This window comes from Hesperophylax consimilis, chromosome 14, assembly GCF_061612785.1.
Source record: "Hesperophylax consimilis isolate HC1 chromosome 14, BYU_Hcon_1.0, whole genome shotgun sequence".
Taxonomy (NCBI): Eukaryota; Metazoa; Arthropoda; class Insecta; order Trichoptera; family Limnephilidae; genus Hesperophylax; species Hesperophylax consimilis.
The window spans coordinates 28,059,380-28,082,511 of NC_142849.1; the positions used below are offsets into that span (position 1 = coordinate 28,059,380).

Sequence of the window (23,132 nt, forward strand, 5' to 3'; positions counted from 1 at the left end):
GATATGCTTAATATACAGAAAAAATTAGCTCGTCGTTCCAAATCTGGTCAGTTTTTAGCTGTTTTTGTGTACATGTATTATTGAAAAAACCTAGTTCATTTATTCCTTTGATTATTTTGCAATTCGATAATTAGTGAGCAATTTTTTAGTAATAAATCTATCAATAGATCTTAAAAATTCTAACCAAACTATGTACGAATATAAATAAACCAAATAAACTTTGTCTTTTTAAAGATTTGAAAATTCACGGCTAGAAAATATCGCATAATTTAAAAAAAAAAACACTTGAAAACACATTCTACAATTTTTTACTTACCTTTTCCAGAAGATCTGAGTTGCATGAAAATTATTAAAAAATATTAAGTCTACCTTTTATTTTGATTATTTTAGGGTACATACAAAACAAAACTGTTTTATCCACTCGAGTGATTGGTTGTATAAACATATATGTATACATTTACCATATTATTAAATTAACATCATTCCTCAAAATATTAATTTGGAAACATGTAAACTGTTTACTGCGGTTTAAAGCCAGTGAATCCACATAGATTTCTCCGTTTATCCCATACTTTTAGGATCTATAAATTTGGCCCATTATGACAAGCGATCATTTAAAACTTTTTGCATATTTGCCATAATATGCCAAAAATCGCTCGAGTGGTTATATGTATGTATTAGCTAAAACAATAAGAATCAAAAAGACACTCACAGTGGGTTATGTGACCTCCTATGGGATCGCCTTTATAGTCAAACTCTATGTCCAGATATTTTCCCTTGAAAACAAACAAAAAACCATTATTTTAAACTCTATATCTAAGTACACAACTTTTTTATATTTTTTTACTATTTTTATTTCTTGCTAGAGCAATCCCGATGAGTTACAAAACTCATTGTAGGACGTGAGGAACTTACAATACATAGGTGGGAGTTAATAGGTACAATTTTACATTGGTATTTTGATATCAAAATTATAAGTTTCACATACAAAACAGTACACAAATAGAAAAAGGGAGGTTAAGTACAACAAACAAGAAGAAACAAAAAGGAAACAGACAGTGATTTAAACATAATCACAGAGCCAAGGTAGGAATATAGAAGAAGGTACTTACCCACTAATACAGGGTTTTCCAATAAGAGGTGTTATTTTGATATTCAATCGTAAAAGATCAATGGTTTCTTGCTTGTGTGGCACGTAGCGCCGTCTTGTTGAAAGTAAACGCTGTCCAGATCAATACCATCCAATTCCGGTCATAAAAAATCATAAATCATCTCTCGATAGCGCAATCCATTCACCGTAACTGTTGCTCCAGCCTCATTTTCGAAAAAGTAAGGTCCAATGACTCCGCCGGACCATAAACCGCACCAAACAGTCACACATTGAGGATAGAGAGGCTTTTCAACAACTCTTGGGTTTTCCGAGCCCCAGATGCGACAATTTTGCTTGTTGACGAAGCCACCGAGGTGGAAATGGGCCTCATCACTCATTCACTCAAGTGAATTTTAATAATTTCAATGCGTTGTTGAAGCGTGCATCGTTCCATTTTTACTAATGGCGTAGTTTCTACTTGTCAAATGTCAAAAAATGACAGCTTCAAAAGTAACATCTACCGAAATAGCGGGCTATTCAAAATAACACCTCTTATTGGAAAACCCTGTACATAGGTAAAAATAGATTATGCTCGATTACAAATACAGGGGATAGAAAAGGAGAAAGAAAGAAACAAAACAAAGTACAACACAACAAGAATTACGTATTGAATGAATGTAGGTATTATACTCTAAATCAGCATGATGAGTTTTTTGTTAATAAAGCAATAAGATTGTCTCCTACAATTAAATTTCATGTTATTTACAAAAGCACCTATCGTATTAATTAGAGCAAGGTGAGGACAGAACCTTTGGAATTTTTTGGAATATGGGTACCGAATAGTACCAAAGACATAAGCCTTCAAAATGTTGATATTTAAGGCCGGCCGAAAAGTGTGTATATGCGTGGTGGTACTGCAGCACTGCCATTCGAATTATGAATTGTACTGCGTATGACGTCACAAGACAATTAGATACATAAAAAACAATGTAATTTCGCCAGGGTTGTTGATGCAGCTATATTCATCTCCCTTTAACATATGTTTATATAATGTTCCTGCATTCCTCCACCCAAATACCCGTTACCCAATTACCTGTGCCTGTCTGACAGTGTGGAGTAACTATATACCTACATGAATGACATTGCAACAATTTATTACACATCATGAGTTTGTTAAGAAAAAATATGCAGTGTACACGTTAACTGTTCCCTCAGTGCGTTTAATTGAAGTATATTATGGAAGCTTGTGCAGTGATCACCGCAGTGTCCCTCAAGGCCATAATATTGATTTAAAATACCAAGGGTAAGTCAGAATCCCTTTCCAATTCTAACTGTTGACCACAGCTATCCCAATAGTTGTGTCAAATATGATTAAAGTCCACAATAAAACCACAAAACTTATTCGCATACAATATTTGTGACTCCAAGAAATTCAAATGAAATTCACTCTGGTTCTTGCTAATTGTTTTCCAAAATGCTTTGAAGAGAGATTTAAAAAAATCAACTTAAAAATACTTGATCAATTTCATTGGGTTGAGACATTGTCAATTGCGGAATGTATGGCAAAAAATTTCAACTTACAAATCTACTAGCGTTATCATTTCTCAGGGTCTTGGCATTCCCAAAGGCCTCCAGCAGCGTCCCGGCCTGCGTCAGGCGCTCCCGGGAGCCCCCGCCGGACGTGCCGGAGCCCCCGTCGCCCCCCGCTAGCACCACGCACTGCAGAGAGATGCGGGCCGCCTCCGTCTTCCCAGAGCCACTCTCGCCTTGAACATAATACACATATTAATAAATTTATTCTTAGGGTTTATGCTTATTCAAAATTAAAGAGTAAGGACGGGTTGTTTCGGAGAATTTGAACAATTCATCAAATTTCAACATTCATTTTCGGGTTCTGTGAAAGTCCTATTCAAGTTTTTTTATTATATCATTGTAGGCTAGTTGCTTGACAAAACTGAAATAAAAACAGAACTTGAAAAAATCTTTCACAGAACTTGAAAATGAACGTTGAAATTTGATGAATTGTTCAAATTTTCCGAAACAACCCGTCCTAAATGTTTAACTTGTAGGATTTTTAGGAATGGTCGAACATTAAATTTATTATCGCCAAAAAGTCTCGACGTCGAACATTTTACTATATTATGAATAGGATTACATATATAATTTATAATATGTAACTGTAATTATTATTAACTAGCGCAGACCCGGTGCAATTCAACAAAATAGTGAATTATCGACAGTCAGAAATTTACTTTTCGAATGAACACAATTTAAACAAAAGAAATACACATTTCAAAATCAGAATTATTTATTAAATAAAATAATTTTGGTACCTATTTTATAGATTGTTTCCACAATCAGTTAAAATTTTGAAAATGATACTTATTCAAAGCAAATCTTACAGACACGCAACTGAAATTAGTTTTTTTGATTATTTAAAATGTATTTATTTACCTGATACAACAATACACTGGCTCTCATTTCTATCTCTTAGCCAGCGGAAGGCGGTGCCGGCTACAGCATATCTGTTGATATAGCAAATATTATATTAGTTTTGTCCAGAAATTTATGTCTGTATTGTACACTTCTTTCATATGGGTGTCTTCAACTTATTACTCAACGGGGAACACGTTTTAAAGTCGCTGCAGACGTAAGCTACTTGTCTGCTGAATTTCTTTCTTGTGTACTAGCTTGCAGAAGATTAAAAATCAAATTCATTTATGGTACCCATAGACATATGAATATTAGTAGACCTGCCGCCCTAAGTGATTAAAAGCGTATTATTCCCCACTCCCCATACCGGTTCCATTGGAGCCGGCTGGGCTCGCGTATGGCCTCCCGTGAATCTAGAATATGTGACATCATCATTCTTGTGCGAACTAGCGTCGAGCTATGGTCGAGGCATCATCGGTTCATTTTACGAAATAACACGGCAAAATGGTGGCTTGCGCTATGAAAACTTGTAAAAATAGAAGTGAAAAAGAGAATAAACCCAATTGTCGTATTACATTACATAGGTAAGCATTATTTTAAGCTTATTCACATCGTATAATATGGATCAGTTTTAGAAACATATACTATCACGCAATGGACGTGAAACACAAAGCTGTTTGCACAAGAATCAGTGATGTGCCTTCGCCTTTTGCGCTTTGATAAAATACATAATAGTATCATTTGGAACGTCTATTTTTTCATCTGTTATTTCTTGCTGGAACTCCGTCGTATTAATAAAGGATAATAAACCAATAATTTTTAAATTTATTCCACTTTAATGGTGTTATTACTACAAAAACAAGGAGCAAATAATAATGTAACTGCTACGTATTATTGTGATTAAATAATGTTTGAAATAATTAGCGTAAATTAATTTTAATTAAGAGATAATTACATTATTTTATTAAATAGGAACAGAGCGGTTGTGACAACCCTAGATCATTGTTCGAATGTGGCGATTGTCAAGTGTGCTCGTCGCTGTTTACTGGGGTAAGTAAATTATGAACATTTGTAAAAGTGTCTTAACTAAATAAGGAAACAAAATATTCGACTCTGAAAATAGAAGAAATTTACTTTGCTGAATTTGGACTTTTTGACTTTTTGAAATTTGAACATAACGTGGCGAGCAATTTGCGCTCCCATGTAAAAATGTCTATTCATTCAAAAGCAGATTTTACTTTTAAGAACTAAATGGTGATATTATAATGCGAGATGCCTATATATACTATCAGATTGATTTATTGACGAATCACAGTTAGCTTCCCCCTCTGCGTTCTCCAACGGTTGGTTTAACCCCTCGCCTTTAGGTTCTCGTCTATTAATATTCATATGTCTGTGATGGTACCATTGTTCTGTCTAGATGGGAAGAAGATACAAACAGATACCTGGATACGAACTGGGCTTCTGTCATAGAAATAAGTGAAACAGAGAAGACAGCTCAATGGCCTCCGTATCACCAAGTACAAATATAATACTCACACGTGTGGGGGGAGTTGGAAGGGTGCCCGGGCGATGTATGCTCGCACCAACTCAGCGGAGTAGAGGGCCAGCTGCCTATACGGGTTTACCGATATCAGCACATTTCCAATGTACGTCTGAAATACAAAACAGTTTATTCAATTTATTAGGACCTCATTGTAATTTCAATCACTGAAGAAGTTAATAACCACAGATCCTCTAGTCTTACCGAGACTAGCGTCACTACCAATCGAGCTATTGCCACCTGATTACATTCCTCTCTTTCATATTTTCATTGAGAGTTCTTGATATTATCTTCTATGATGACAAAATAGTGTATCATACTGAACATGTTGACGGCAAAAAGGTTAAAAAAAATTATATAAAAAAACAAATTAAAATTTGTAAACCCTTATTTTTTCATGTGACACCACACAGGAGTGCCAACTCCCCACATCCAGTGGAATTCTGGCACTCCCCATTTGTATGGGGGAAGGAATGGAAGTGGGGGAGTCGGGAAGGAAAGATACAAATTGGGAGAAAGCTCCTCGACTTAAGCTGCAAGTTTACGTTGGGCCAATGTTGGTGTGAATGCTGTTGGCGATTTGGCGCCGTGTGTGCACGAAAAACTGAAACCGATCGGTTGGTCGGCCAAGGTCCCTGTACACGTTGGTCCAGAGCATTGACCCAATGGATACTGGCAGCTTTAGAATCGTAGGAGGGGATATTTATGGAAAAGTTAGGAAATTTAAAAAAAGAAGTAAACCGGAATTGGGTATATTTACACTCACTCTAGAGTGAAAGATACATTCAGTATGACCAGGGTACAACTCAAAATTTAAAAAAATTTACTAGACAAATCAGAATAAGCCAGGTATGATTATTTCAGTTTCATATTATCATTTCTCAAATTAGGGATACCATAGTGCCACAGGCTCTGGAGACATGAGACTCTTTTATGGTATCTTCCAGTGTATTTTTGGCAAGCACTATGATATTATAATAATGAGCTTCAGGACCCCACACTGTTTTTTGTCAGTGCATTGGACGATGCAACATTTAACTCTTTGCACGCGGCCGTATCAACTGTTGTTACGGCAAAAAGTCCATACTCATACGCGGCTGTATCAACAGTTGATACGGAAACTTTAAATGCCGACATTCCAGCGGTCTTTCGACATAAATTTATTTCCCGCTCGCTTGAACATTCGTAGAACTATCATGATGCTTACATCTACAAGAATTTCTCGAAAATAAAATTGTATTTCATTAAAAAACATCGATAATCAAGTGAGCCTCTTTGCGCCTTCGAGTGCTATAGTTTACAATTTTGTCAACGGATGGCGTTAGTCCAATTTTGTTATTATATTATGTGACATAAAATTTAAGTGTTCAGTTTTAGGAAATGTTTTCATAACTAAAAATGATAAGTGCTCATGGTGACCCACTTGTGTCTATCAACGCAGTGGCCTAAGTACACACACGCCGAGTGAATGGCGGGACCACATTCAAAAGACACGGTACGTCTATTATGTTTTTGTTTTTATAAACATCTAAGAGTGTTGACACACGAGGATTTGTTATCATATTGTGGAGAATAATCTGTTCTGCCTATATAGTCCAATAAATCATGCCAGAATGCTTTAATTTGACATTTAATTGCGTGCATAGGTATTTGAAAATATGTATTGCGTACGGGTATAGATAAAATGGAGCAAATTAACGCGGTTAAAAGGTTAACACTTTGGCTGCCATGCGCACATATGTGTGATTGAAGATTCCAAGCCCTAGCTGCCCAAGCACAAGTATACTTGATTTCTAATTAGTCTTACGATATCTCCACACAGATGGTACAAAATTCAAGCTTAACAATTAATTTTAACCTTTATCTAGCTACATACATCTCTAAACAGATATATACCAAATGATTTTGTTTATCATATGAAAGACTTTGTCAAAGTGAAGACTACCGTAATTCCAAGCTCAGTAATTCCTGCCCACGTGGAACCGTGTTAGTGTGACACGTGGTTTCTTCTTGTAAATGGTATTTAGTGTGGTTCTAAGAGTTATTTTTTGATTTGATGGAAATTGTGAACTTATAATTAATCTATCAACTTATATATATCTTATAATCAATCAACATACCCACCCAGTCTAGTGTTGACGTCTCTCTATGTCCACATTAAACAAATACAAAATCAACAAACAAAAAGATAGTGTACCAAGTTTAAAGTTTTAATTTATAATAAATTGAGGATCGCGCATCACACCTGTGTATTCTTATCTCACGGAGTTGCGTTTTTTACTGTTTTTACCCCAAGTACAAAACTGTCACCAAGTGTCAATATTTTCGGAAAAAAAAAAAACTCTGCCGTTATAAAGTAAACAAGTGTCAACTAAAGTGATTACCAACTTATATTGAAAGCTATCATCTAAAAATCATTTTTTACGTAGATCTCGCTTATAACAACATCCAAAATGAATACTCAGTGCATCATATGTCAACGAAATATTGACACCCCATCAGACTTTGTATGCTGTTGTCTCTGTGAAAGCAATCATCATCTCGGCTGTGCGGAAATTGTGGAATCCTCCCGTCGAAGTGCAAGAAATACACAATGGAAGTGTAAAAAATGCATTCAACATCCAAAAAATAAACTGAAGCAGATGACAAAAAATGATTTTTTATTATTAAATGATGAAGAGCCATCTATCGTCAAACAAGGTAAACAGATGAGTGAATCACCAAAAACTGCACCCGTCCAGCCAAAAGGGACAGATAGTTTATCAATTACAACCACAGATGGCAATGGGCTTCTTACTTCAGGATTATTTATTAATGAACTATCAAATTTTAAAACTGATATAATGGAATTTGTTGAAAAAAAACTAGACTCATATGCCCAAAAATATGAATCGATCATCTTACAAAATCAAGAAATTATTAAATCAATACAATTTATATCAGAACAACAGGATGATTTAAAAAAGCGCATAATTGACATTGAACAATCACAAAAAACAGTCAATACTGATATGATGGAATTAAATAAGCGTAATTCTATCCTACAAAATACCATATCCCAACAAGAAGACAAAATTGACCGACTGGAGTACCTAAACCAAATATGCAATATCGATATAAGAGGTATTCCAGAATCAAACACTGAAAATCATATTGAAACACTAAAAAAAATATCCAAAATTATTAACTATGGAGATACCGCACTACCCTTACAATCTGAAATTACGAAGATACATAGGCTAGGACCGAAACTGTCCGAGAAAAATCCCAGATCATTAATAGTGTCTTTCAATAATATTAAATCACGTGATGATTTTCTTAACAAAATTAAAGCATATAAAAAATCCACTGCGACCACCACAAATAAACTAAACACAGCGGACCTAGGACTGTCACAAGAAGCCAAACGTATTTATGTGTCCGAACACCTGACACAAAAAGGAAAATATCTACTTTCGCAAACAAAAAAATTTTCAAAAGAAAACGATTATAAACACTCCTGGACGGCTTCGGGGCGTATTCTGCTGAGAAAAACGGACACCTCCAAAATCATCACAATAAAAAATGTCCTTGATCTCGATCGACAAAAACGTCAATCACTGTGACGGTTGATAAAAGGTATTTCATTCTTTACTGTGCTACATAATAATAATAATCATTCGGCTGATATCTTTTTTTTCGCAAGTTTTTATATGTGCCGGATCTCTAGTAACAAAGTATATACAAAAAATAATGCATCTTTACTGTCTTTAGTATTTTTATCTTGTAACCGAACGATTATTGTAATAATTGCTAATCTTGCTACTTACTATTCTTACTATATTTTATCTCCTTTGTTTGAAACTCGAGTTTTTTCAGTACCCTTTAAGGAAAAATTTGTTCATTCCGTAAATATTATTTTCCTTGCAAGTTTCTCTTTGTCTCGTATCACTCTTAACAATTTAAATACTCTAAATAATGTATTCTTACCTTCTTTAGTAGATTTCTCTTGTATGAACATAATTTTTGTAATCACTGCTAATATTGTTGTTAAACATTTTCACCATATTTTACTTCTTATCATCCAAACACATTATTTTTTAACATTATTCAAGAAAAAAATAGATCATTCTGTAAATATTTTTTTCCTAACATGTTTTTGTATGATCCATACAACTATTTTCCATTTATTAACCATTCAAATTAACATATTCGTACTTTCTTGTAACAGCATAACTATTGCAAAAATTGCTAATCTATCTTGTAATTACTCTTACCATAGTTTATTAATTTTGATAAAAACTAAAGACTCTTTAATATTCTATAAGAAAACAGTAGATCATTCCATACGTATTGTCCTACTCACATGTTTTTATATGATTTACACCATCATCAATAATGTATTTACCCAAAATAATGTGTTCATACCTTCCTTAACAGATTCCTCTAGTTTTGACATAACTACTGTCACAAATTCTAATGTTTTACCCTATCTTTCGACATTCTCACCATATAAACAAATAATACCACTTTTATTAACACGAATATTTCTCACCAGTATTAATATTTGCGGTTGTTTCTTGACAACACTTAATACATTTACCTCAATACTATTTAAATCTTGGAAAGAAAGTTACTGGAAATGCTCTAACTCTGTTTTAATTACATCTTTGTTCACTAACCTTGTTCTTATCTATTCATCACACTTACCCATACTCTTCATACATGCTCGTGATACAATTAGCTGGTACTAGTCAAACGAAATGATTGATATTAATCTACAAATAGAAAACCACGGTAACGTGATTTCTCCTGAAACCAATGATGCCTCAAAGTGCATAAATATTCTAAAACCCTATAAACGATTAAAAATATTCTCAACAAACATTCGAAGCATTGATAAGAACTATAATGACCTTCTTGTAACACTTGCCGATTTGAATAATATTTTTGACATAATAATTTTAACTGAATGTTGGATCAAATCAAATTACACTCACAAAAACATTACAGGATTTACAGTTTTCAATACACAAAATAATAAGACTCAGTCAGATGGAGTAATTGTCTATGTAAAATCTGAGCTGGACCCGATTATCTCTGAATTAATCATTGATAATGCCAACTGCCTTAAAATAAAAACCATCCAAACCACAATTCTTGCACTATACAGGTCACCTAAACACCAAAATATTTCATCCTTCCTTAAATCCTTAGACTTGGCCTTATTTAACTGTACACCAAATGAAGAGCTAATGGTGATCGGTGACATTAACATAGATTTACTTAAACCAAAAGCATCACAAACTCTCGACTATAAAAATCTCATGACTCAACACGGGCTTATTTCTTATATTAATGCTCCTACTAGAGTAACTGATACTAGTAACTCGTGTATTGATCACATATTTCTACGAACAAAAAAAAATGCAAAGGGAATTATATATCAATCAACCATAACGGACCATTTCTCAATAGCAATTGGTCTTATGCATAATAAACCCACTACCGGAACGTCACGTAGTAATATAAAAAAGAAACACATTAATCTCGAGAAACTAACTTCTAAAATTATTTTAGAAAATTGGCTCTCCACTCTAAACTCCACAGACGTAGACATTGCTTTTAATACCTTCTCTGAAACTCTCTTGCAACATATTGAGGATGTCACTGAAGAATCCCATGTGAATAATTCAAAAAATAAAAAACTGAAACCATGGATAACAGATGGCCTAATTTTTTGTATTAAAAAACGGGACAAGCTTCACAAAAACTTACTCAATAATCCAGACATTCAAGCCCAAATATTTTATAAAAAGTACAGAAATATATGTAATAATATCATTAAAACCACAAAAGAAAACTACTACAAAGAAAAACTGTCCAGAGTCGGTAATAATAACAAACAAATTTGGAATATCGTCAAAGAAATATCTAACACTGATCACCCAGTACAACCAATCAATAAATTAAACATCAACGGCCAAGACACCTCCCTAAATGACCATCCAGACACTGTGACCAATCACATAAATGAATACTTTTGCAATATCGGTAAAAATCTAGCATCAAAGATTTTAAATAAGACATCAACCGATGAAAATGTCCTTGCCGACATTATCAATCAATGTGCCAGTGAAACAGATAATATACTCACCTTAAACCCGACCAACTACGATGAAATTTCTCAAACCATTAGACAGTTAAAGCCCTCTCATTCGTGCAATCATGACAAAATTTCCTCAATTATACTAAAAAAAGTTGAACCCTTTATAATCCATCCATTAGTACATATCATAAACCTCAGTCTCACTAAAGGTGAATTCCCAAACAAACTCAAACTTGCCCTAGTTCAACCAATTTTTAAGTCCGGAAATCCTACTGACATAACAAACTACAGACCAATTTCTTTATTATCATCACTATCAAAAATTATTGAAAAAATAGTAAAAAAAAGACTTATCGACCATCTTACAAAATATAACATACTCTCGTCAAACCAGTATGGCTTTAGAGAAGGACTCAATACAGATTCAGCTATTTTAGAACTAACATCACATATAACACAAGCCTTAGACAAAGGTGATAAATGTCTGGCAATATTTCTGGATTTAGCTAAGGCATTTGATACAGTATCTCATCCAATCCTTCTAGCCAAGCTCAAAAAAATCGGAATAAAGAATAAGGCATTTGATTGGTTCAAATCGTACCTCACAGACAGAAAGCAATGTGTTAAGCTACCATCGCATAAACCATCCCATTCAACTAGCATTAACTTTGGTGTGCCACAGGGCAGTGTACTCGGTCCCACACTTTTTCTCATTTATATCAATGACTTATGTAAACTATCTATTATTGATGGCAATATAATCACTTTCGCCGATGACACTGCCCTAGTACTAAAAAGGAAGACATGGGAAGAAACATTTCACAGAGCGGATCTAACATTGCAAATTATTAAACAGTGGTTGGATGATAATCTACTCACCTTAAACATAACTAAAACGAAATATATAACGTTTAGTCTTAATATTCCGAGTCAGCCTTCAATCAATCATACACTAAAAATACATTCTTGTAGAGATAACTCTAGTTGTCTGTGCAATCCACTAGAACGAGTAGATTCCATTAAATATTTGGGTGTAATAATTGACAATAAACTACGATGGGAAGATCACGTAATAAATGTTACAAACCGTATACGGAAACTGGCATATATCTTCAGGTCATTACGAAATATTCTTAATAAAAATACACTAAAAACGGTATACTTTTCTTTATGCCAATCAATTATATCTTACGGTATAATAGTCTGGGGAGGATGCTCTAACACGATATTAGATCCATTAATTAAAGCTCAAAAATTGATAATGCGGACTATTTACAAAGTACACTATATTCACCCCACGAAGGACTTATTTAACGACTTCAAAGTACTCAACATAAAATCCTTATACGTCAAAAACATATCCTCCTACTATAAATTCAAACATACGAAAAAAAATATTTTTGAATCGACCCATAATACAAGATATTCCAACAAATCGAATTATACTATTCCCCCAATAAAAACCTCAATGGCACAAAGACAATTTAACTTTCTTGCTCCAAAAATATTCAATAATTTAACGTTAGAAATAAAATCAATAGCCAAATACGACAGTTTCAGGAAAGCGCTCGGGGATTTTTTGATGTGTGATTGTTATAGTGTTAGTAGCCTATTCCAAGTACTCAGATAGAGGTGTATATATTGTTTATATGCGTGAGGATGCGTCATATGGGTGTATGTATACATGTGCTGTTATATGTATATAGGTATGTCTGCTGCTATATACACATGTGTGCTTGCATGCACACATATTAAAAATTATATATATAATTATGTATATTTTTACAATCTAATGCTAATTTACTTCTTTCTCCTTTCTAATTTCTATCTTCTACTTTATATTACAATTTTTCCAAAATTTTAGCTTCATCTATAGTTACTAATTTCATATGTTTACACTAGATTTCATATTTCATACAAATTAATTACACTCAATTGGTCACCATGAAACAGGCAGCCGCCTAGTATGGTGATTCATTATATCTACTTTATGTAAATTTCATAATAATGTAACATGTATTAAATAAATAAATAAAAAAAAAAATAAATAAAAAAATCTGTGTCTAATTCGTTGTATCTCTTTTGGGGTGTTTTTTGTACATTAAGTCCACCCAGACTACTTCTTTGAGGATGCTGTGTGGATTGCTGCTTGTACGAGATTGCTGAGTGGTATAAAGAAGCATTATTTTTAATATTCTAAATCGTTGACATAATCAATATGCGATCTAAGAAAATTTTTTTTCGACTCCACTATGACTATGATAAAAACTTTTGTATTTGGTCAAACGCAAAACTAAGACTTAATGAAAGAATTGTATATTTATACTATGGTTAACCTAATGTGCCGTTGTTTTTCGCCGTGCTCAACAATTTTCCATGAAAAAAATAATAAAATAATAAATAAATATAAGTTGAAGATAGTTAAAATGTAGTGTAAAATCAAATGCAAGTAAATAGTAATACAGAATAATATTTTTTAATCAAAAATTTTGGAGATACCTTCCTGAAACCCAAATAAATAATGTGAGATGTGCGTGTTACCATATTATCACTTTATTTATTTGTAGGTATTAGTGATATGTAAATATTTATCAAGTACATGCTTTAGATATCACTAATGAGTTTGTAAAAAAAGCCTTAAAGTGGAAAGCCATAAAGACTATTTCAACTAACAAGTTATACTCTGAATTAGCTTAGCGTACGCTAGTTGAAACGGTGAATGTATTCGGGCAGCACATGGGTTAACCATACAGAATTTCTTTCAGTTATTTTGTTTTTAATAAACTCACTAATTATGTGATATCATATATTATAGATTTTGTGCACTTACATAAATAATATCTCTTTTAAAGCGGATGTGAATATTGTGTATGAAGGCATCTTCTGATAAGGGACTCAACAGCACCGAGTCGCACTGCCCAACTTCTGGCTCCAACATAGCGAAACTCCCTTACCCATACCTACAAACATCAATACAATCTCTTCAATAAACAAATGAACCAATACATTCAGTACCCACATAAATAAATGATAGTGATAGAACCTTTGAATTTGGAATATTAGCAGTTATTTAAATAAACAATCATCAAACTTCTAACCACAGTGCCACAGTGTAATGCAGCTAACCTATAATATGATGTGTAAAATTGAATATTAAAAATAAGGGAAGTTATGAGAGAATCAATCGAATGATAGTCTATCTTAATCTGCTTAAAATAGTAATAGCTTTAGTATTTGTGTTAAATGTAACTACGGTGAAAGAGAGATTATTTGCACGATTTGACTATGTAACCTAGTGAGTACCTACATTACTTCAATGTAATTTTCCAAGTACATGTACGAAGGGTTTTAATTCAAAAAGTAACAGGCATACTAGGAGAATTTACGTGAATATGGAAAACAAATGTATAATTAGCTAAGAAAGCTTCAATTCAAGTAAAAATAATATAATACACCCGAATAAAATAATATTTTTGTTTGTAAAATTAAGTGCTGCATGGTGCATTTAACTAAAAATACTAACCTTATGAATACTCATTAGGCGGGTTAAATATCCCACATTTTCGGTAAGGACCTAATTTGCCATTTTATCCTATATTTGTGCTTCATGGATAAATTTTAAATGACTAAATTTGTCAATAATTTTTCATCCCTTCAATCAAGAGCGCGTTTGACAGCTCCCCATTTACATCAGTTTGTTTCGGTCGAAGCTTTTCCGCTGCTGGCAGGGTGCTCGAAAAAGCTCTGCATTTGTGGGGTTGCTTCACGTTTCATGATTGCAAGCTCATACCTTTCGTACCGGAACGTCTAGATTGATATTTTTTAATCGTATAAACATTGTTACAACTCTACTTAAGGGAAGTTAATAATTAATATTATTCAGGTAAAAGATAAGGAGGAACGAGTACAAAAAAAAAGAAGTTACTTAAGTTCGAACACGATTAAAATTTATTTAAAAAAAATGTATAAAGAAGGGTTAGTCTTAATCTAGCTTAATGATAGTTTTAAATTGTAATTCTTAAAATTAATTGTCCTTTTTCTTAATCCTAAATTATTGTTCATTCAATGTCTTAAAAGTTGGGTCACGTTACGAGATAAATATGCAAAAATTGTTCAGGCACTTCCCTTTACGATGATTCTGGAACCGCGTACTCCACGTTCGCACTTATCACTGATACACAAAAAGCGGCAACTTGGGCTGGTTCCGAAGGGCGGAATCAGTTCAGCTTGGGCCACGGCTCCGAAGGGCGGAGTCGGCAGGCAGCGACTTCTGAGAGGGCAGCTTCCTGGGCGGAAGTCTGGCGACCACTCTGGCTTCCTGGGCGGAAGTTCGCGGGGTTACGGGAGAAGCCTCAGTGACCGCTCCAAGGGGGAGGGCAAGAGGTTTCTCGGCGGACGCGAGATGGTGACTCCTGAGAGGCGAGAGCGTGACTGGCAGAGCTGAATCAGTTGTATCCACCCGCGCGATCCGGCGACTGTGGCACGCCTGTGGTGCCGTGCTGGAACTATCGTGGTTCCGCTTTACACCACTTCGGTGCGTCTTCTCGAGTCCGTGGCGCTGGCATCGCCATTCTCACCGCTAGATTGCGCTGTCTGGCTGATTCCGATTAACTAACGGTTCAAAATCTTAATTTATATTTAAGTATCTTAACATTATGCATGCATACACATAATTAATATCTGGTTGCAATTAAATTTCTAATCTAAGTTGACAATTACTCTTACATCTAGATTTATACTTAATGTTCAATATTTTAAAATTACGTTTTTAAATATGACCTTCAAACAATTACAATTTAGCCCAGCCTTGGGCGAAGGTTTGTTTTATTGCCGGGTCGCTGGCTTAACGTTCCCATTTCAGAATAACTACTTAATGAGGGTCTAGAGATAAATCTGCCGACTAATGGGTGTATTGCTTGAGTTGGCTTTCTAAATTTTTATTGCGATTTCCGGCAAGGCTCTTTACTAAATACTTAAGGTCTAATAATATCCGACTGCCGCCTCCGTCTGCGTGTAAAATCACAGTCACAGATGCAGGCGCACGTGTTTGCTTTGGCCTTTCTGTGAATTCAAGTCACATGGATACCTAGGGACATATCAATCGCCCCCGGTTTGTTTGACTTGAATTCACAGGGAGATTATAATTAACTTATTAGCTATTATTAACTTTACTATTGCTACGATATTAACCTAACAACCTAAATTTACATTATTATGATATTGATATTGGCATAAGTTATATAAAAAACTAGGTATCGCTTGGCGTCTGTCCTTCTGGCCTGGGTGCTGGACGCAGTTGGTCCGCGTGTACCTTACATGGTTTCCCTCTGCGTTCGATCCAGTAGATATTGCCTCGGCCTGTAGGTATTAGAATTTTATGAGGTCCACTCCACGTGGGGGCAAAACCCGCGTGGAATCCCGCTGCCAGGTCTGATTGAGGGTGTTCCCTCATAAAGACCTTTTGACCCGTCTCGTAGTTATATCTCTCTTCAACCGGCGGGGCATAGCCCTCACTGTAATTTCGTTGGGAGTCCCTGATTGCTTGGTCTTGTTCTGCGCGCTGGCGTGCGGTACTTGCCGGGTTCGTAAATTCATCAGACGTGTGCACCATCCACTCGCCGGGTCGGGGGAGGTCGTAACCTAGAAGAGCTTGGCTAGGTGTTATCCCTGTGGCGGCGTTCTGGCGGCCACGCAGGGCCCCGAGGAGCGTGGGTATATGGGTATCCCATTGCGCGTGAGCCTGTCCTTGAAGGTAGATTCGTAATCCTTTTTTTATTTCTTGATTGCGCCGTTCCGTAACGTTTGCTCGGGCGTGGTATATGGCTGTAGTCCAATGCAGGCATTGCCAACGCTCGATGGCTTGGCTCCACAAGGCGTTTCTGAACTGGGGACCGTTGTCGGTGAGCAAGGCTCGAGGGTAACCGAATCGGTTGAAAACCTCTGTCTCTAACAGCGTTACTAACTGCGGGGCTTTACTCGAACGAATCGGGAAGGCTTCAACCCATCTAGTGAAGAGATCCGTAACCACTAAGATGAATCGTTTCCCTCTGGCGGTCGTGGGATATGGTCCCATCAAGTCGATGGCCACGAGTTCGAACGGATTTGAAGCTTGGGTACTGCCAAAAGGAGCCGCGGGGCGTCTTGGCCGGGCTCGTGTAGTTAAGCACACCATGCATGCTTGAACATGTTTTTCTACATCAGTGCGCATGTTAGGCCAGAAATAGTGGGCTTGAGCCGCCCTAAGGGTCTCCCTTGCTCCCGGGTGTCCGGCCACAGAACTATTATGGTAGGCGGTGATAACTTTGCTAATCATACTGGTTGGTACTACCAACTGGGGCTCGTTGTGGTTCCTTCTTCTCCAGAGGTAATCGCCCATTCGCTCGTAACTTCGCATGTAGCGACGATCTTGTGCACTGGGAGCATGTCGTGCGCTAATTTGGCGTAGCCGCCTAAGTTTATGTTGAGTTTCTGGGTCCGTTCTCTGTCGTTCTCTGATTTCTTCTGTTAAGGCTAAGTTGATCGGCGTGTCATTGCTCTCCCGGTCCTGGCCTTCCACCTCCTGGAGTGGGGAGTCGCTCTCCTGAGCGACTTCCACGTGCATCACCTGAGCACCTGATTCTTCAGTGCCGCAGTCGCGCGTGGGGTACATCATTCGGTCCAATTCCTCTATGTCGGGATTTATGTACGTATCGCTGGGCTGGCGAGATAAGGCATCGGGTAATTCATTATTCCTCCCTGGGCAATGTTCCAGCGTGAAGTCGAACTCCTGAAGAAGCAACGCCCAGCGCATCAGTTTGGCTCGTTGGTCCTTAGCGTTATGCAGCCACGTTAGAGCCTGGTTATCAGTCCGAAGTCTGAAGTGTCTACCTTCGATATATGGCCTATATCGCTTGATCGCCCATACAGCTGCCAACGCTTCTTGTTCGTTTGAGTGTAGACGTTGTTCGGCTTCAGTAAACTTTGCACTAGCGTAGGAAATAACGTCTCTCCCTCCATCTGGGCGGGAATGGTACATCACAGCCGATATTCCAAACTTACTCGCATCCGTTTGAATAATAAATTCTCGGCTAAAATCCGGTCGAGCCAGCGTGAGCGGGCCACTAAGCGCTTTTTGGATCCTCTTCATGGCATCCTGGGCGGCTGGGGTCCAACGGAAGTTCCTACGTGTGTTAAGCAGGTCTGTCATTGGGGATGCTAGCTCCGAAAATCGAGGGACGTACTCCCGCAGCCAGTTGCATAATCCTAAAAATCCTCTTAGCTCTTTTCGTGTCCGGGGAGGCGTGGCGGCAGCTATCGCTTGCTCATGAATAGGTTGTGGTTGGTTACCCCTGGCGCTGACCGTATGGCCTAAATAATCGATTTTTTCAGCGATTAGGTTGCATTTTTTTGGGGCACAACGGAGCCCAAAGTGTTGGAGTCGTTCGAAGACCAGCCTCAGGTGGTACAGGTGACTTTGTAAGTCGGGAGAGAATATCACAACATCGTCAATATAAACCATGCAAAATTCTCTAAGGTAGCCGGCAAGTACCTCTTGACTCATTTGACGTTGAAACGTTCCTGGGGCGCCCTTGAGCCCGAAAGGCATAACTCTAAATTGGTAACATGCACCATCAGGGGTAGCAAACGCAGTCAGGTGCTTCGATTCTGGGTCCATCGGCACCTGCCAATAACCCTTCGTTAAATCTAAGGTGGTGAACACCTTGGCTGTCCCGAGATCCTTTAGTGTTTCGTGGATAATAGGTAGTGGTGATATTTCTCCTTCGGTAACGTCGTTCAAACGACGATAATCAATGCAAAATCGGAATCCATTCCGTCCCTTCCGGGGAGCCATCACGACGGGGAAGCAATATGGCGATCTACTGGCTTCTATCACTCCATCCGCCAGCATTCCTTCTAGCTGATCGTATAACGCTTTCTTCTTTGCATCGGACAACCGGTGCGGGGCAATGCGAATTGGGTTTTTATCCTTTAGGTGAATGACATGTGGTTGCAGAGGCGCTGGCCCTGCATATGGCCGGAAAAGCTCTTCGAATTCAGTCAATAAATTGGTAACTGCCCGTTTCTGGGCGTCGGGGAGGTTAGGTATCTCCGGCAGTTCAGCATTCCCTTGACTGGTTGGCTGGCGTCGTGGGATTAGGTGAGTACTCAGCCGTTCGCCATGGCCAAAGTGCAAACATCCCCTGTAGAAGTCCACCACGGCTCTCTGAGCGGTAAGCCAAGCGTTTCCTAAGATTAGGGCTTCCCGTAATCCGTCTATAACCAAGAAATTATCTTCGAGCTCCCTTTCCTGTATGGTCCAGTGCAGTGTTGTCTTCGCTAAAATAGCCATTGACGCGGATGCGTGGGCCAAGTTTATTGTGTTAAGCGATGATTTCTCGCATTTATCGACTGAAACTAGTTCGGCCCTTACGAGGTTATGGGAGGCTGCCGAATCGATGAGTGCTTCGAAATCTCGCCCTTGAATCTTAACTCGAATACGAGGCATGAGGGTAACACATTCGGCTGTTGCTGTGTTGCACGTTGGATATGTGGAATGAGTTTCCATCTCGGGCATATTTGATACTATGACCGCTTGGTTAGGTATATCTGGGCTGTACGTACTTATTAGCGGCGGCACGTGGTTAAACTCATGTTGCGTAATATTCGTCAGAAGTGCGCGTTGGGTGTTTTCTTGCAATATATCGGGTGCTCCGTCTAACGTAGTAGAGACTGAGTACATATCCAGGCCACTTGGCCCGGCCAGCGGCTCTTGAGGTGTGAAATTAAATTGCGCAATAGTAAAGGCATTATCCGGTGTAATGGGCGCGCGCGTGTGAGGTGGGGGTTCCCTGACTGGAACGTAGGCAAAGGAACATTGAGGAGACTCTTGAGTGGTTTGTGGTCCAGTTCGCCCTTCTCGTGGGGTACGCTGGTAAAAATCTGGGGGCCCTAGGCGCGACGTTGTCCGACCTGTTCGGCGCCCGGGCTCTGCCAGTTTCCCGCCCTGCGGGGCAGACGTTCTGGGCAATCTCTATTCCAATGTCTCCCTGGACAAAATTGACACCAGGGGTCTAGCGGTTCTCTTCTATCGCGGTCGTTACCGCGTCTATCTCCCCTTTCCTGAGGTTGGGGTGGCGGCGTACGGAATAGTGGCTCCTTTGGAAAATCTATGAGGTTAACACGCGAGGTAAGAGTCTCCATCGTGTAAGCCCCGAAGATAAGGCCCGCCTCCAGCAGTTCCCTGTAGCGGGGCGTCATCAGCCCTATCAGCTCTGGGCACAACTCGTCCATGCCCGCTTGTCCAAAAACGCGTTCGTAAACGGCTCGCTTCCGTCGTAAGAAGCATACGCCACTCTCGTTGCTCCGTTGTTGATCCCCATACAACGTGACAATGAGCGATGTTCTGGCTCCATCTACGCCGTAGCGCCTGCGTAGCTGGGCTGTAAAATCTTCCCAACTCCACCGTCCGCGTGAATGTGGCAGCCACCATTTTTGCGCTTCCCCTTGCAACCTGTTAACTGCCTTCTCGACCTTCGTTGCAGGTGAGCAGCTTGTACAATTAAAATACTCCTCGCACGCGGAAATAAATACTTCCGGATCTTCTTCCGCTAGACCTCCAAATCGGTCTTCAAGAAGTCTCGGTTGGCACGTGGTCTGACCCTTGTTCTCCATTCTTGGGGGAGGCTGTGGGAGAGTTTCTACCGCTCCTGCCGCCTGACTAACTTCTGCTGTGGCCGCTCGCGTAGTCCGGGTGCTAGCTGACGCCATTGTTCAAAATATTCTAAATTGTCTAAAATTAAAATCTATTCCTAAATTTTAAAAATATATATACTTAATTTAATTTTCAAAAATCTATACCGAAATTAATAAAAAAATCAATACCTAAATTAATTAAAACTACACCTAAATTAATAAAAAAAGCAATACCTAAATTAAAACAAATCTGTACCTAAACTATTACTAAGATTTTTGGGCGCCAAATACTCTTTTGATATGGGAAGTATTAAACCCGGATGTACATATTATAGAGACGAAAAAAATACTGTAGAACATAAATCAAAATTGCCACTTAAAATTAAACAAAATTATAAATAACCTGAAAATCTTATCCTAGATTCTAACAAGGCTGTGGGCGAATAAATTATTTTACAAATTATGAAAATCGTTCCTCCTTTTGAATTAATTGCTCTAATCTCAGGGTCGGGAATCGGAAGTATGCACTTATACTTCTACCAGCCTAAAAGCCGGTAAGCCCCACGTTCAGGGCCGCCAATTGTTACAACTCTACTTAAGGGAAGTTAATAATTAATATTATTCAGGTAAAAGATAAGGAGGAACGAGTACAAAAAAAAAGAAGTTACTTAAGTTCGAACACGATTAAAATTTATTTAAAAAAAATGTATAAAGAAGGGTTAGTCTTAATCTAGCTTAATGATAGTTTTAAATTGTAATTCTTAAAATTAATTGTCCTTTTTCTTAATCCTAAATTATTGTTCATTCAATGTCTTAAAAGTTGGGTCACGTTACGAGATAAATATGCAAAAATTGTTCAGGCACTTCCCTTTACGATGATTCTGGAACCGCGTACTCCACGTTCGCACTTATCACTGATACACAAAAAGCGGCAACTTGGGCTGGTTCCGAAGGGCGGAATCAGTTCAGCTTGGGCCACGGCTCCGAAGGGCGGAGTCGGCAGGCAGCGACTTCTGAGAGGGCAGCTTCCTGGGCGGAAGTCTGGCGACCACTCTGGCTTCCTGGGCGGAAGTTCGCGGGGTTACGGGAGAAGCCTCAGTGACCGCTCCAAGGGGGAGGGCAAGAGGTTTCTCGGCGGACGCGAGATGGTGACTCCTGAGAGGCGAGAGCGTGACTGGCAGAGCTGAATCAGTTGTATCCACCCGCGCGATCCGGCGACTGTGGCACGCCTGTGGTGCCGTGCTGGAACTATCGTGGTTCCGCTTTACACCACTTCGGTGCGTCTTCTCGAGTCCGTGGCGCTGGCATCGCCATTCTCACCGCTAGATTGCGCTGTCTGGCTGATTCCGATTAACTAACGGTTCAAAATCTTAATTTATATTTAAGTATCTTAACATTATGCATGCATACACATAATTAATATCTGGTTGCAATTAAATTTCTAATCTAAGTTGACAATTACTCTTACATCTAGATTTATACTTAATGTTCAATATTTTAAAATTACGTTTTTAAATATGACCTTCAAACAATTACAATTTAGCCCAGCCTTGGGCGAAGGTTTGTTTTATTGCCGGGTCGCTGGCTTAACGTTCCCATTTCAGAATAACTACTTAATGAGGGTCTAGAGATAAATCTGCCGACTAATGGGTGTATTGCTTGAGTTGGCTTTCTAAATTTTTATTGCGATTTCCGGCAAGGCTCTTTACTAAATACTTAAGGTCTAATAATATCCGACTGCCGCCTCCGTCTGCGTGTAAAATCACAGTCACAGATGCAGGCGCACGTGTTTGCTTTGGCCTTTCTGTGAATTCAAGTCACATGGATACCTAGGGACATATCAACATGACAAAATTTCTCCGCGGAAATTTTTTACCATTTATACGTACCTGCGAATTTAGAAATTCTCAGTTTTACAATATTTTTACAAGCTATATATTGTTTTGATATGATTAGTTTAGGTAATTATTTACCTAACCGCCGCACTTTTAGGGCAGATTATGAAAATTACATTCGGTTTCAACAATTACTAAAAGAAACAACTGTTTACAGAAACAAAAATGGATTATTTGGTTCTTAGTTCGGGTAAATTAAGTAATTTCATCCTATTTAGGTTGACATTAAACTTTCGGCTAGTTAAAGAGTCACTACACACTAAAAAATTCCAAAATGGATCGTTTTATAAGGTAAATTTTAAACGTTGATTTAATTATAACGTAATTACGATGCTTTCTAATTGATCTTTTATCATCTCTCCCTACGTAATTAGTTGTTTCTTGTAGTAATTAAATTGAAACGAAGTATAC

The 23,132-nt window shown here is 37.9% G+C and overlaps 1 protein-coding gene across 1 annotated transcript in view; it reads right to left on the bottom strand.

Moving 5' to 3' along the window:
• Positions 1-14,848, bottom strand: part of Myo95E (Myosin 95E) — a 57,717-nt gene extending 42,869 nt beyond the window's left edge. The window contains exons 1-7 of the mRNA XM_089639894.1: positions 14,678-14,848; positions 13,985-14,114; positions 5,063-5,178; positions 3,545-3,615; positions 2,672-2,856; positions 713-776; positions 317-330 (exon numbers count right to left, since the gene is read on the bottom strand). Coding sequence (XP_089496020.1) covers positions 317-330; positions 713-776; positions 2,672-2,856; positions 3,545-3,615; positions 5,063-5,178; positions 13,985-14,092 — 558 coding nt within the window. The 5' untranslated portion in view covers positions 14,093-14,114; positions 14,678-14,848. The remainder of the gene's footprint in view (positions 1-316; positions 331-712; positions 777-2,671; positions 2,857-3,544; positions 3,616-5,062; positions 5,179-13,984; positions 14,115-14,677) is intronic.
• Positions 14,849-23,132: the final 8,284 nt, after the last annotated feature.